Here is a 14,762-nt window from a genome sequence, read left to right as displayed (position 1 = left end):
TCAGCAATATTACCGTGACACTTTATAATAATATTTCCGTACATCTGTTGATAGAGATTTATTACAGTCTTTTATCTTGAGAGTTTAAAATTATTCTATATTGTTCTCCAGTTCTTGGCTAACTACATTCTCATATTCTGTAAAAGCTAGTGTTTCTAGTATTAATATTTAATCCTTCAACCCACATCAGAAAAAAACTCAATCAGTGATTTATATAGGAAAAAATAAACAAAGTACTATTGATTTACTCTTGGGAACTCCATCATCTTTTACCCCTATAGTAAAGTTTGTTCGGCGCAAGAGTATTAATACCTTTCATTGTAGACCATGTAGTGTTCTTCAAGTGCAGTGGTATATTACCAGTTCCACACACCTCCTTCCTGTAAATGATTTTTTTCTCACTAGTCAAAAACATAACTGCACGGATAATTACATGTTTTATTAAATTGTCACTTGAACCGAAACAACTACCACACTTAGTCATTTCTGCAAAGAGCTCATTGCCCAAAATAAAATTACATCATCATCTCTAAAAACCAACATGACCCATCTACATCACATGGTAAGAGCTGGTTAGAAGAAATAGCACATATGACAAGTGCTAGTCACCCATGTGGTAAGGACCAAGTTTTCGATATAAATTTGTAGGAAAATAACTACAAAATTGTAAAAAAATATATATTACCCAAAGCTAGACGAAAGAGAATCGTCTGTCGCTGCGGTGCAGAAAGACTGTGACTCCAGGTGTGGGTACAGATTTGATGCTTGTATAAATTTCAGGAGACCACCCAGATGTTTGAGACACGCTTCCTTTTTTGTGGTTCCTTTTCGTTTATTGTACTTCCGATTGTGTTTCCTTTTCTGATAGTGCTTCCAAATATGCTTTATTTTTTAATGTGCTTCCAATTGTGCTTACTCTTTGACAAATGTGCTTCTGATTTTGCTTCCTTTTTTGATTGTGCTTCCTTTTCGCTTATTATGTTTCTAATTGTGCTTCTTTTTTGCTGATTGTACTTCCGATTGTGCTTTCTTCATGGCCCGCACAAGGGTGGGGCTGGGTGGACCCCTGGGTCCAGGGCCCAGGCCTGGGGGGCCCGAGCACAGCCCTCTTTATTTTTATCTCAGTGTGTTATTTTAAAGTAAAATTTTTTTTTAAATAAAGCTTAGTTTGTACTTATAAAATAGTAACTATAATTTGACCCTTTATTTTCAGGTTAAATAACATTCTAAAAAGAGTGTAGGTAAGAAATAACCATGGAATTATAATGTATCACGTGACTATAAAAAAAATTTTTGGGGGGGGGGGGGGTGACTCCGATCCTGGATCCACGGCCCTTAATCGAATGTGGAGGCCATGGCTTTCTTTTCGTTGATGTTTCATCCAAATGTGCTTTTTTAAATGTGCTTTCAAATGTGCTACTTTTTTTCAATGTGCTTCCATTTGTACTACCTGTAGTCAGACCACGATTGACCTCGTGGTTCGGAGATGTATGGTCTAAATGCCTGACATTAGTTATGGCATGTTTAAAATGTTCTTCGAAAATATATCTTGTTAATCGAAAATATATCTTGGTTCGAAGACGTTTGCCTTTACGCCTAACATTGTACGAGTCTTGGTTGGAAGGTATTCAAAGTACCGAAGAATTAGACTTCCATGGTAGGCACAGCGACAACGTATTTATTTCGTCGGACAGGTATATTGTATAGAGTCGTTTTTCGTAGAGAGAAAGATAAATAAACTCTACGAAAGGTAATGAAAAACATAATTTGAATTATTTTAACATTAAGTTACTCCTATCATTGACCGAGAATCAAACCAAGGATGGAAATATATCGAGTCAATATTACATTAATAGATGATTTTGGTGGTGATTTTTAGAATTTTTACCGAATTTCAAGGTTAATTATTACGAATTTCCAAGATGACAGTCAATATGTCATCATCGGCTCACTGGAGGCTAGTTGACTACGAACCTAAACTGCTTTTAGGTATTTTTTGCCAAATTTTATTCAATAAATTTATATTTTTACCTAAAATAATACATTTGCATCGTCCAAGTATTCCACCGAGGATGGATATCGATCGAATCAATCAGTAAGGAAATTAATTGTTGAATTTTTTTATGAATTGTGTATTTTTTCCCAAATTTCTAGCTTCATAATTACAGATTTTCAAGATGGCCGCCAAGACAGCTGACAATATGGCGGGTGCAACGATGCAACGGTCTGGCGATTGGCACTCTTATCAATCAGGTAAAAATTAAATCAATATTGTAGAGGCATCCTCTAGTAGACGTCATATGTACTATCTGACACTAGCGAATACTGAAAACAATATGTCGGTAGTGCACTCTGGCAGACGATGTGAGTACTACGAGAAACTATCGCTCCTGGTTTCAAGTACTGAAAATAAAGATGTCTGCCTCCAGCAGACGAAAACAAAATTGCGACTATGATGTCATAATCCAATATGGCGGCCTACAGCAGACGAGAACAAATAACGGATGTGACAACATACTAGCTAGCAATATATCTACCTTGGTATTAGTGATGGGAGGTCAGTTTGCCAGTGGCTATTTTGGAGGAAGGATACAATACCATTTTTAATCGAATGACATCGCCAGGTTTTAACCCAGTAACTTTATATATTTTTTAAAGAAAAATTTTTAAAGTTTTTTTTTATGTATTTAAAAACATTTCCTTGCTGTCTTGCTTTAAAATTACGGATTTTCGAGATGGTGGCCAAGACGGCCGATAAGATAGTGGATGGTACTAGAATTCATGATGTTGGGTGTGACATAAGCAAGCTCTGGATTGAGTAACTAAAAATCTTAAGTAAACATTTTTATTTAAATTTTTTAGTCAAAATTAAAGTTTTCCACATTTACGGTCAATATCAATGTCATGACCTCGACGGCTTAGGGTGGCTTTCTTTTAGGCGTCTTACGCCTCTTTTAGATTTTTTTTTTTAAGGAAAAAGTCTTCTGAGGCATTTCGAAATTCGAATTTTTGATTTTTTGAGAAATAAGATGGGAATTTTCCTTCAAAATAGGGAATTTTTTTAGGAAATTTGAGGAATTTTCAAAGGTCAAGGTAATCCAAGATGGCTACCGTGACGTCAGGGTGGTCGGTCATTTAGCCCACCTCACACTTCACTCCTCCTGCGTCCTGACCGGCCAAGCTAAACTACTATTTGCATAGGCTACATTGTACGAAAAACGGTGCGTCCGAGGCAGTTGCCAAAAAATGAGGGAGTTTCTTTGTTCATAATTCATAGATCTCAACTAAATGACATCAAATATCTACCACAACTGCAGGTAACATTTTGTATGTAATTGAAGGGTGTAAATAGGCCTACCAATTATTTTGAAGAAGAGAAATATTATTTTAAAAATATTTAATTGTGTGAAAAACTATGAAGAATAAAAGTTAATCCCTAACCTAAGTTATATTTTTAATAATTATTGGCATATTCCACAAATTGTTACTAAAATTGATTTTCAAAGACATATTTCCCTTAGAATTTAAGCTATGTTGTACGTGGCACAAATAAAATACACTTCAATTTCCATAAAGAATATCCTTTTTAAAACTATATATCGGAAGAATTTGCGATCAACCAGTATAAGGATAAATAAAAAAAAGCCTTTAGTCCTGTGGTCTACATAAATATTAATGTTTTGTTTTATCGGAAATAATTTTAAAAAAATTGGATATTGGATACAACTTAAATGAGTAAAAGGCAATCCTATTGGTTTTCCCGTAAGCCCCACGAGATTAGTTGACTTCCGTATCGCTGCTGCCTGAAACCGTGAGAAGTCAACGACTGCAATCAGGCCAATAAAAATTCGCGCTTCCCAATTTTCCAGAAGACTTAATTGTCGCAGGCGATTTGGCGTAATCAGAGGCGCTTGACGAAACGTAGGTGGACATTACTCAATCCTGCCTAAATATAGTGAGTGGAAGTGGTATGCATGACCTCCACTTATCTATTAGCTGCCCAACAAGCTGGCGTGAAGGGAATCTCAACGAGTTCATCCCGAGCAGAGCCGCCTGTCCCTGTCCCACAGCGACATGCAGTCTGCGACCGGACACTGATTGAACCTAACATCCATCACTTGTACAGCTCTGGCTGCTCGGCAAGGCAAGGTTTCAGATCTCGCTCACCGACCGAATTGGGAAGTCCTCTTGTTATAAATTCATTTCCCAATAACCATGATTATAAGAGTTCTCGTAGAGAGTTATTGAAGGAATAAAACATAAACTCACTGAAAGCTGTTGCCTTTCACATGTGGCAGAAGGCTACTAAAAGCTGAGCCTTCCTCAACAGGAAATCCTCGACTAGTCTAGGTCTGGCAGGCCTATGCTAACCATGAAAATAATAGCCTAAGAATGCATAATAAACAGTAACTGTGTTACAATAATGATGATTATAATAAGTAAACAGTGGGAATTATTTTTTTTTATTCAGGGTGGCTAAAAGGAATTATTATTCACATGAATTCAAGATGGCTGCCATGTCATCCTAATTGTCAAGGTCATGCATGACCATAGCAGCTTATGGCAGCTTGCTTTTAAGGGGCCTCCCTAGTAGCATCAGAAGTTAGCGGAACACTATGTTTTTAAAATAATGATGGGACTTTATTAATCGACACTACGAATCTGAAAATTTTTCACCCACGAGAAGATAATACACGAATTGTCTGTATACTTTTACATTTTTGTTTTTTTCTATCAAAATATGAAATAAAAAATCACCAACTTGTCCAACTTTGGGGCCATTTTATACTGCTTAGGAGAATGACAGAAAAAAAGTAAAAGTCTAGAAAAAAAGATAATTTTTTTCTGAAGAAATTCATGTATTTAAAACATATAGTCATCGCTTTGAATTCCGAGATATCTTTTCCACAATTTCCGCAAATCCTGAAAGTTTTCCACCGTCTCGTGCTGCCGCTCGGCGAAGCCAGCTCGCAGGCCACACAGCTCAGGTAGCCGGGTGGAGGAACACGTGGCCGGAGGGGAGGCAGGCTACCTGTGTGTGCGTGCGTGCGTGAGAGGGAGACAACCCACAACCGCAACGGTAAGGGCCCTGGCACACGAGCGTCTCGGTCGCGCGACTGAGACGCGCGACTGCAGTCGAGCGTCCAAGCGACCGAGTAGAGCGACTCAGCCGCGCGACCGAGACGCTCGTGTGCCAGGTTCACGCGACACACTCTTCACTGTGAATATGGACACCGACGAAGAAACAGTTCTTGGCATTGTCCTAAGGCGTCGTTGCCGTCGGCGCCGGCGTCGTCGCAGGCAACGTGTACTATGGATGCACCCAATAACTGCAGACCGCTTAGCAAGGGGCCAGTTTTATACGATTATGAGTGAGCTAAAAGAAGACAATTCGAAATATTTTAACTATTTCAGAATGTCTCGGAGTACTTTCTCGGATCTTCTGGATGTACTGAAAATTCACATTGAAAAAGTTGACACAAGTATGAGAAGAAGTATCCCTGCTGAAGAGAGACTTGCAATTACATTAAGGTGGGTACACTTGTATAAGCAGACAAATAGTTCATTTCATAGTTGTACAAGGAACACAGGAGTGAAATGTGTTTGGCTACGGCTGAAATTATAATTTAATTAGACAGTTACATGTATTTTAAGGGTATAGTTGAAGCATTTATTATCATATTATTAAAAAAAAACATTTTCTGAACATACCCCAAATAAGTAACATTTATTATTACGTGACACGATATTGTCTCAAAGATCCAACACATAAATGTTTATCGTTTTGCACACGAAAATAAATTCTTTCATAAATTTAGAAGAAAATTGTTAGATAACATATTTATTTGTTATTCACTGAAACTGCTCTTTCCATGAAGGTCACATGTCTTATAATTTATTAGGTATCAGTTAAAATAGTCTTCACAAATACTTGACGTATCAGACTGGAGAGATACTGATGAGGAAGCTGCTGGTGACATTGGTGATAAGGCGTGGCATTGCAGCGGCTGCTGGGGTTGACTCATTAACTGCGATGTTTCTGAAGTTGAATGAGACCCGTAGTTGTAAGACTGACTGATGGTGGGTGTAAATTGTTGGTTGCGTACTCCAGAGGTACTTGTATTACTACTAGGGTATGGAAGCGAAACAAATGATGGGCCTGTGATCACTGATGGAGAAGAATGAGGGTAGACAGAAGTCTGAGAAGGACATCGATGACCAGAAATTGACACCTGATTGTACCTTCTTAAGGTGTTTAAAAAGTCGCTTTGAACTTCAAGTTTCATATCGTCTGGCAGACGTTTGAAGTACGGCAAAAGACTCAACAAGAAATGCCTGTCACTGTCTTCTTCTTCTCTACCTGCATGTCGTTTTTCCATATTTCTTCTAAGCGACTGAAGTAGCTCAAGTTCTTCTGTTTCTGGTGACGGTTTTTTTCTTTTAAGAGAAGTAGGTGCCGTAGATGTAGCTGCTGCGGGTGTGGCTTGCGTGTGCAAGTCTGGAGATTCTTCTGTTGTAGGTTTGGTGTCGCATACTGGCAATAGGAAAGTTAACTGCTGGAAATATATATATTGTTTCCTGCCATCTGCTGCAGAACCTGATTTACAATTCCTCTGTTTAGCCAGTTCTCTTCTGAAACAGTCACGTAGATTCTTCCATTTCCGTTGCAGATCTGCAGCTGAAAAAAAAAAAAACAATAATGTAAGGTGCATATTTTTAGTGTGTGTGTTTTTTTTTTTTTTTGCAGGTACCTTGCTACAGGATGTTCGTTCACAGAATTGCATTACACATTCCGTTGTGGAATTTCCACATGTCGCAAGATTGTTATTGAAGTGTGTGAAACAATATGGCGGCTTTTACATGAAGCATGTTTCCCGCAGTTAATGCAAGAGGACTGGCTGAAGATTGCTGACGGTTTTGGAACACGTGCAAATTTCCCAAACTGTTTAGGAGCAATAGATGGCAAGCATGTAAGGCTTATTCAACCTGCTAAAAGTGGGTCAACCTATTTTTCCTACAAGAAATATTTTTCCATGGTGTTGTTAGCATTATGCGACTCTAATTATAGGTTTTTATTTGTTGATGTTGGTTCTTATGGAAAATCATCAGACTCAGCAATATATAAAAACAGTGAGCTGTTTCAGAAGATGAAGGATAATACGTTGAACATCCCAAGTGATAGGCCAATAGTTGAAAATGGAGAGCCACTTCCCTTTACCTTCGTAGGTGACGAAGCATTTGCTCTTTCAACTCACATGCAGAGGCCTTATGGTGGGAAAAATCTTACTCAAAAAAAGAAAATATTTAACTACAGGCTGTCACGAGCCAGACGTTACATCGAATGCACTTTCGGCATACTTACAAATAAGTGGCGTATCTTTCACAGGCCATTGGACGTGAAAATTGAAAACGCAGAAACTATAGTGAAAGCATGTTGTATTTTACACAATTTTGTTAGAGAAAGGGATGGTGTTGAATTTGACAGCACTCTGAACGTCGTGGGACTAGATGAAGGGGAGCCGCTTACACGACCAGGAAATACACGATCAGCTTTAACAATCCGAGAAAAGTTTTCCGATTACTTTTCTAGTGAACAAGGGTCAGTGCCATGGCAATATTTTTTGCTTTGAAGAGTGAACAATACTAGTGAAATTTAACTTTTATAGAGGTGTCACATTCAACAACGTAATAGTTATAACCGTATAACCGTTACATTGGACAGTAGCCATGGTGAATTTTGTGGCATAAACAAAATATAGAGAAAACAAAATTTCCGTATGCGAAAATGTGTTCACTTTGGAATTATGTTAGTTGTTACGCTACTTTTAATTATATTGTTACGTGCAAGCCCAGTCGCAGTGGGGACGGAGCGATGCTCTTCTCGGAAACAGATTAGCGCCGCGCGTGCCTTATCTTTATCTTGATGACACGCGGCCTGCCTGCCCCCCCTTCACCCTCGCCCTGCCTGCGCTAATGACCTGGCTGCACCTGGTCGGTCAATGGAACGGTTCTTGAATGTTCTCCGACATCGTCGCCGGCCCCAGCACGTAATCCTGGACGTCCCTAGTTGCGCAATGTCAAAGAGCATCTCGAAGGTTCTAAATGTAAGGCCGACCTCTATATCAGCAGGGGGCGGTTGCATCAGAGCAGATAATTGTGTGGCGCGTCTGGCGCAGTGTGGAGAGGCGAAAGACCTGTGCGACGAGGCGGCGAAGACCGGGCGACTTCTGGGAAGAGAGTGTATAACATCGGCGAAGCCAGCAAGTGCCCTGTGTGACATCGGCGGTCACTTTACGGCGATCTGTGGCTGCGGTAAGACTGTGACGGACTGAGAGAGACTTTCTTTATTTCGAGCCTATATCAAGCCAGGATAACTTGTAAATAAAACTGTAAATAGTAGCACCAATAAAAATAGTGATAATTAATTAAAAAAAGGGGCTATCCTTTCGAACCCTATCGTTCCCACGTTCGTAACAATATTATATCGTATTTTACTTGTATTTCTATGTTTATCGTAAACATTAGACATAAGCGTAAGTTACAATGAATTCCGCGTAGAAGCAAAATACTGCAATGTAATTTGAAAACAAACCCTTCCATTAATAGCTAATTTATTTACATTGGCAATGACTCACATGCACGCACAGTGGTTTTGTATTTTATGAGGGAAGAATAACACGAACTGTTAAAATTTCACACCTGTTTGTTGTTAAGAGATATATTAACTATACAATATTTCACATGTGTTGTAATTATTGCCAATATCAGGTGGTTCGTGGTAATATGAATACTTAAACGGACGTTTGAAGAGAACACCCGATACGAAAATGCAGCGGGCACATCCAAACAGTTTCGACAATAATGTAAATATTTTGAACAGTAATCTTCACGATTGTAAATCATTTAAAAACGTAGTAACGTTTCTATAAAGGAATAATGAAAAAAAATATTATATTCGTTTTATAAGTTTTATAAAATTATTGCAATACTCTGTCTAGTAAATAGGCTTCACGTAGAACAATTATGTTTATAATACATTTGAAACAAATAAAGTGAATGCAGGGCTGCACGAAATATTCAGATCACCACTAACCACTTATATTTATAAATTACACTTACCTGCTTTATTTTTATGGACGCTATCCATGGCTTTGAAGTTCTCAACGAACATATCGCACACCTCTTCCCATGCCTTTCCCTTTTTGCATTTGTTAGCATACTCATCACATCTGGAATCCCAAATAGCTGGCCTTGATTCTATTTCGATTATAAAACGGTCACAATCGAACGCCATCTTCCTCGCCAGCACATACAACCAGATACTGACCGACAGTCGCTCGGACGCGCGGCTAAAAGTCGCCCGTGTGCAAGGCTCCCGCACGACTGGTCGCCGCGATCTGTCGCGGGGATTCGCGTCTGCTGGCGACAGACGCGCGATGGAGACGCGCTCAGTCGCCCGTGTGCCAGGTTCTCACCCACGCCCATGCTATCTTATGGCAAGCGATTTCCCGGCGACCGAGTCGCGCGTCTCAGTCGCGCGACTCGGTCGCTCGTGTGTCAGGGCCCTAAAAGATAATCCTGTGACCGAAAGAAATTCTCAGAATTGCTTTTAGTGTGCCTCGCCACAGTACCATGTGCTCGACTTACTCTGTGACTATATTCGTGTATCTCTAAAACATTGCTTTTGTTTAAACTACAAATATCCTAAAGCTTACCATACTAGATAATGTATTACGAAATAAAGTATTGAAACTAATCAATCAACACATTGAAAGTTGTCCTACAAACTATTTATTGGTGGCTTTACAGTCTCGCTAGCTAATTCGACAAAATTTATATTTAATTTTTAACATGAAAATACACTTCATTGTTTTTCCTTTTATTTTTAATAAAAATTCAAGAAACAATTATTATACCACCCAATATTTTTTAAAATTATTTTAGTTTTCCAAAATAATTTTACACATCTTACAATGCCGGGGAAAAATTTTATACTAGTATTAACCAAATGGTTAACTATTTACAAAAGTTTTGATACTTTAAAATGTAGGTTTTATATAAAATGTATTTTAAATTAAAAGAAAAATCGTATTTTGAAAACTAAATGTCATTTTGCTATGCTTTATGGTTAGATAGATATCTGATTGCCTGCACTGTTTTAAAAATGTTCATGGGATGATATATAAAAAAATAAAAACTAGGGAAGTTCTATATTAAATAAGCTAGTCAGAATTATGTAAATGTTCCTCCTGGCGCAGGAATCACGAGGAGGATTGAAGATGAGGTCAGTGACCGATCGCTCACATATGTAGTTATGGATGGTACGTTATTAATTACAAAATTCAAAAACCATTTTGAAGTTAAAAAGTATAATTAGTGGCAATGTTTAATAAAGATGACGTAAATTTTCAGATAAACTTATTTCTACTGCTCAATTAATTAATAAGGGCAGGAAATAAATTTTTTACAGCAATTATACAAAATTATTAAAAAAATTTAAACCACAATTAATTTATCCAAAAACCAAAATTAAGTAAATATTGCCCACACATTACAACATCCACGAAAGAACCTTGCAAATTATTTTTGTTATATGCATTATTTTGCATTCAAGTTCTTTATTTTTTTATACTTCACCTACTTATAATTGTTACATATTTGGCACATGGTCCGTCACGCCCAATTAAAGGGCCTGAATAAGTAGAACGCGTTTCTGATCAAATTGCACGCCTGTTACTTTACCTGCAACCCGGAGCGGTGTGAAATAAATTATTGTACATTCGTGACGTTGGCAATCAACTTAAATATTTATGAGTTAAAACCAAACATAACTATAACGGATAATCAAAGAAATTTTGAAATTTTGAAAGCTTGTTCTGTTTTTATATAGTACACAAAGCAGTTAAACCATAAATTATTTGTTGTTGAAAAAAAAATAATCCTTAACCTTTCATGCTTTTTTTCATTTATTTTTATTACCAGATATTTCCGTTTAAGTAATACTTATATATATATATAACAATATAGCAATCTAGAAAAAAAATTAAGGTAGCCTTATTCCAAATATGTTATGATAGACGTTAGTTAACTAAGAATATAAATTCGCTTTACAACCACAGCTTGTACACAAGTAAAAAAAAACATGGTTCTACTTACAGGCCGTATTGAACGTAGGGTAGGTTTATGACAAATACAACAGCAATAAACATATGGCTGAGTCTGCTTTCATGTACACTTTTTTTTTTAGTTATCACTTTTAAAGCGGGTAAAGGGTACCTATCAAGTAGCTTAGCATTACCCAAAGTGAATGTCGTGCTCCAGAAAATGTTCGAACTATGTAATATTTGTATCACTGTTGCGTTACAGACCTGCAACTTTTTTCAGTGCGCGATGTCACTCTCATGTAAAAATATGTCGTGTTTAGCGCAAACGTGTTCGAATGAATCCACATCGAGCTGCCAAAGAATACCTATCGATGTCGGCAACATACATAAGTATACAAACCAACGTTTACAAGTGTATTCATATGTAAGTATAAAACTGGCGGCGGGCCATGATGCAGTTGGTTCTTCGCGTACAGTCCACTGACGGGATAAGAAGCGTCAAAGATCTTATATGGCTATTCTGTAAACTTGTATGTCATTTCACTGCCTGCTTCAGACAAACAACATCCATTACTTTTAGCTTTGGCTTGAAAAGAATTACTCCGGCCGGCTTTCTTATATTACTTATTTCAGCTCCTCGTGCGACCAGTGTGTATACCTAATTTGTCCGCGGCCTTATCTTTGGGTGAAAGTTATTTGTAAGGGAAGTTGTATCGGTAATGTTCATCATGTATTACATAACAATTCGACTTAGATACGCACATGTGTTTTTAAAATATATGTTTAATAACTTGCAATACAAAGTATGTGTTGAATTTCATGTATTGAATTTTTTTTACATTATGTACGAACATAATAATCACAATATTTCATGAGAAATTTTTAAAACATTTTACAAAGTAATCTCTAATTTCTTCCACACCTCATGGTTAACCTTACTATTTTATTTCATGTTTCAGTTGATTTAAACTGTTTGGAATCATAATATGACGGACAATGAAGAATATTAGTTTCAGTAAATTTTATGAGAGGATTTACTTATTACATTAAACATACCTCAATTTTTACCTCAAAGGAAAATAGTTGCATATAATTAAATGATAAATATTTGTTTCCCATTAATATAGTTTATGAACATAACTTATTGTTATAATACCTACATTAGTTAAATTGTGTTTTTGTAATGCTCTCCTATTTCAGTAAAATTTTTGGGCAAATTGAATAGCATATAGTCGATCTTTAACATAAGCTTTTGGAATACATAAATATAATAAATTATGTTCTCGTGATTTTAACAATTAAATATTTCTTCGCATGAAAAAATTAATTAACTAAAAAATATTTCAGTAATTTATACTTAAGGACTAAAAAATTTTATTTTTATAATATAATAATATTGTATGTATGTATACTTTTCTGAAAAAAGTAGATTCAAGAAAACAAATTTTTTTTTTTAATTTTGTTCTTGAACTTACTTGACAAGCGATATTGAACTTCAACTTTATACTTTCGGTATAGTACTTTTCGATTTATTTTCTCCAAACGGGAATTAAAAGTAAGGAATAAATAACATTTTCCTCTATAATTATTGCAGCCGTATACTGAAAAGTTTAACTTTCCTTTATTTGCATGACGCGGAGCTTCTAACTACACAAAATTTTTGTTATTTATTTTGAACGTTGTATTTATGTTTCCTTACGAACTTAAATGAACCCCTTAACATTTAATTTCATCAAAAGTTATACAATATAAGTATCAAGTTAAAATATTTTTAAGTGTAGTTGTGGCTATTTTGTTGTTGAAAATGACACTCTTAAGTTTGAATGAAAGTGAGATATGATAAAATTATATTTGTAGTTAAAAACAGATAATTCATTTCAAATTCAATCTTTTGTTACATGCATATTTCCAAATAAATTTGACAATATATTAAATTCTATGCATTTGAATCTATTCGTATATTCTGCAGCATTAATTCCTATAAGCAAATACTTATTACGTACAATGTACTTTTAGTCCTGTTGTATAGTTATGCAAAAAATTGTATCAAAAGTATTGTTTCTTCTATGCGGTTATGGTTTAAAAAGAAAAAAAAGTAATTTAATTTATTTTTAAATTCGGTTGTCAGTAAGAACACGTATTCAGTGTAATACGACATATATTATTCTGTTTATTAAAACATTACTATCGATAACTCCATTTTAGATTTATCTGTCTATGTTATATTTCAAATTGATTCTTTTTCTTCGGCTTATGACAGCAGCAAATTAGGTTTTATTGCATATGTAATGTTTTTATGTTTTGCATATTATAATTAATGAGTTAGTATTGTTGGCGGGTGAGGCTTTTTCACAAATGGACGCGTTCTTGGCGGCTAGCAGGTAGGACGCGTGTATTACGCAGGCTGGATAGGGAAGTACGACTGCGGGCGAGCTCCATGATAGAAGCAACGGGAGTAGTATCACTCGGCTATTTGTATAGGTTGGGATAGCTGTGCGAATGGTAGAACAGATCACGGGACTATGGTGAGGAAAAAGGTCCCAAGCTCGACATCCCGACGATGAGACCGTTTACGAACTGTCGATGGATCATCAGGAAAGTTGACAACTTCTTCAGAAACTTGAGTCCCTCTTTCAAAATTCAGTTTAATACCTGGAGATGACTATATTCGGTGTTCTACCAAGCGAAGCATACTCTTAATTCATTACTAGTTGATGTTTAATATTTTGACGCAAAATAAAATTGTGAATCAGCTTACTTTGCTCATGCCAGGTTTTACAAGTTTTGTCAAAGTTAATTAAATGAATAAAAATTGTGTCCCTTTGTTACTGGCTACCCGCAAGAAATTATCATGGTGAATAATAATAATTTTAAGTCGACATGTAATATTTTGATTTTTATGGGATTGTGTTTTGGTAATGGTGTGTGTAACTGTCTTGTGTATTTTATTACATTCACTTCACGTAACGAATTGTCTGAACGTAATGTTATTGTTTGTTTGTTTTAATATTTCGTTTTATTGAACAAAGATACATAGTTTGCCACTTCGAGCGACTACAGAAATGACAATACAATTAGTTTACAGTGTTCCAAACATTTTAGTTTCCTCTACTGTACATGGGGGGAATATTTTTTATGTTATGTTTACTGAAACCATTTTACGCGCTAAGTGAGATGTTGCGATTGAGTAGAAGGGAAAATATGTCATAAAACCCTGCGTAATGTTATGAATTCCATTCATTCGTTTACTCTGTGATCCGGAGGGTCTAATGTTAAGACTGAATACATGTGCACTTCCTCTATGTAGAGTGGCTTCATTGAGATGAAAGCAAAGCTCACGTTGATGAAATACTTATTAATTAAAAAATTAAAATGTTGTTTTATGCTTCAATTTCTGTTAGTGTCGTACACAGATTAAAAATGTAATGCAGAGTTCCTCAGTTTTATGTATATTGAAATTTGCTCATGTGTAGAGTAGTTATTAAAAGCATAAAAAACATATATGACGAATTGTTGTGTATTATTTCCATTAGGCGTGACCATGAAAATAGATAAGATTTTATCATTATGTGAAATCTACATTTTAAATGTTGGCGTTTAAATATTTATGAAAGCGTGTGATCTTAAAGCACTATTTATCTATTAAGGAAGTAGGTA

The 14,762-nt window shown here is 36.1% G+C and overlaps 1 protein-coding gene across 1 annotated transcript; it reads right to left on the bottom strand.

Annotated features, from left to right (window-relative positions):
• Positions 1 to 5,698: 5,698 nt before the first annotated feature.
• LOC134527344 (uncharacterized) lies at positions 5,699 to 9,558 on the bottom strand. Its single transcript, XM_063359945.1, has 2 exons — positions 9,121 to 9,558; positions 5,699 to 6,679 (listed from the first exon to the last, which is right to left on the bottom strand). Exons 1-2 carry the CDS (start codon positions 9,293 to 9,295, stop codon positions 5,907 to 5,909), a joined length of 948 nt encoding a protein of 315 aa, XP_063216015.1. The 5' UTR covers positions 9,296 to 9,558; the 3' UTR covers positions 5,699 to 5,906.
• Positions 9,559 to 14,762: the final 5,204 nt, after the last annotated feature.

The sequence above is a fragment of the Bacillus rossius genome, chromosome 1, assembly GCF_032445375.1.
Source record: "Bacillus rossius redtenbacheri isolate Brsri chromosome 1, Brsri_v3, whole genome shotgun sequence".
Lineage (NCBI taxonomy): Eukaryota > Metazoa > Arthropoda > Insecta > Phasmatodea > Bacillidae > Bacillus > Bacillus rossius.
This window is presented reverse-complemented; position numbering and strand designations above follow the sequence as displayed.

What these genes read in the sequence shown, in the direction of transcription:
- LOC134527344 (XM_063359945.1), bottom strand. Translation starts at nt 9,295, where the DNA reads ATGGCGTTCGATTGTGACCGTTTTATAATCGAAATAGAATCAAGGCCA. An exon ending in CGTCCATAAAAATAAAGCAG is followed by an intron (nt 6,680 to 9,120) that starts GTAAGTGTAATT and finishes TTTTTTTTTCAG; the next exon opens with CTGCAGATCTGCAACGGAAA.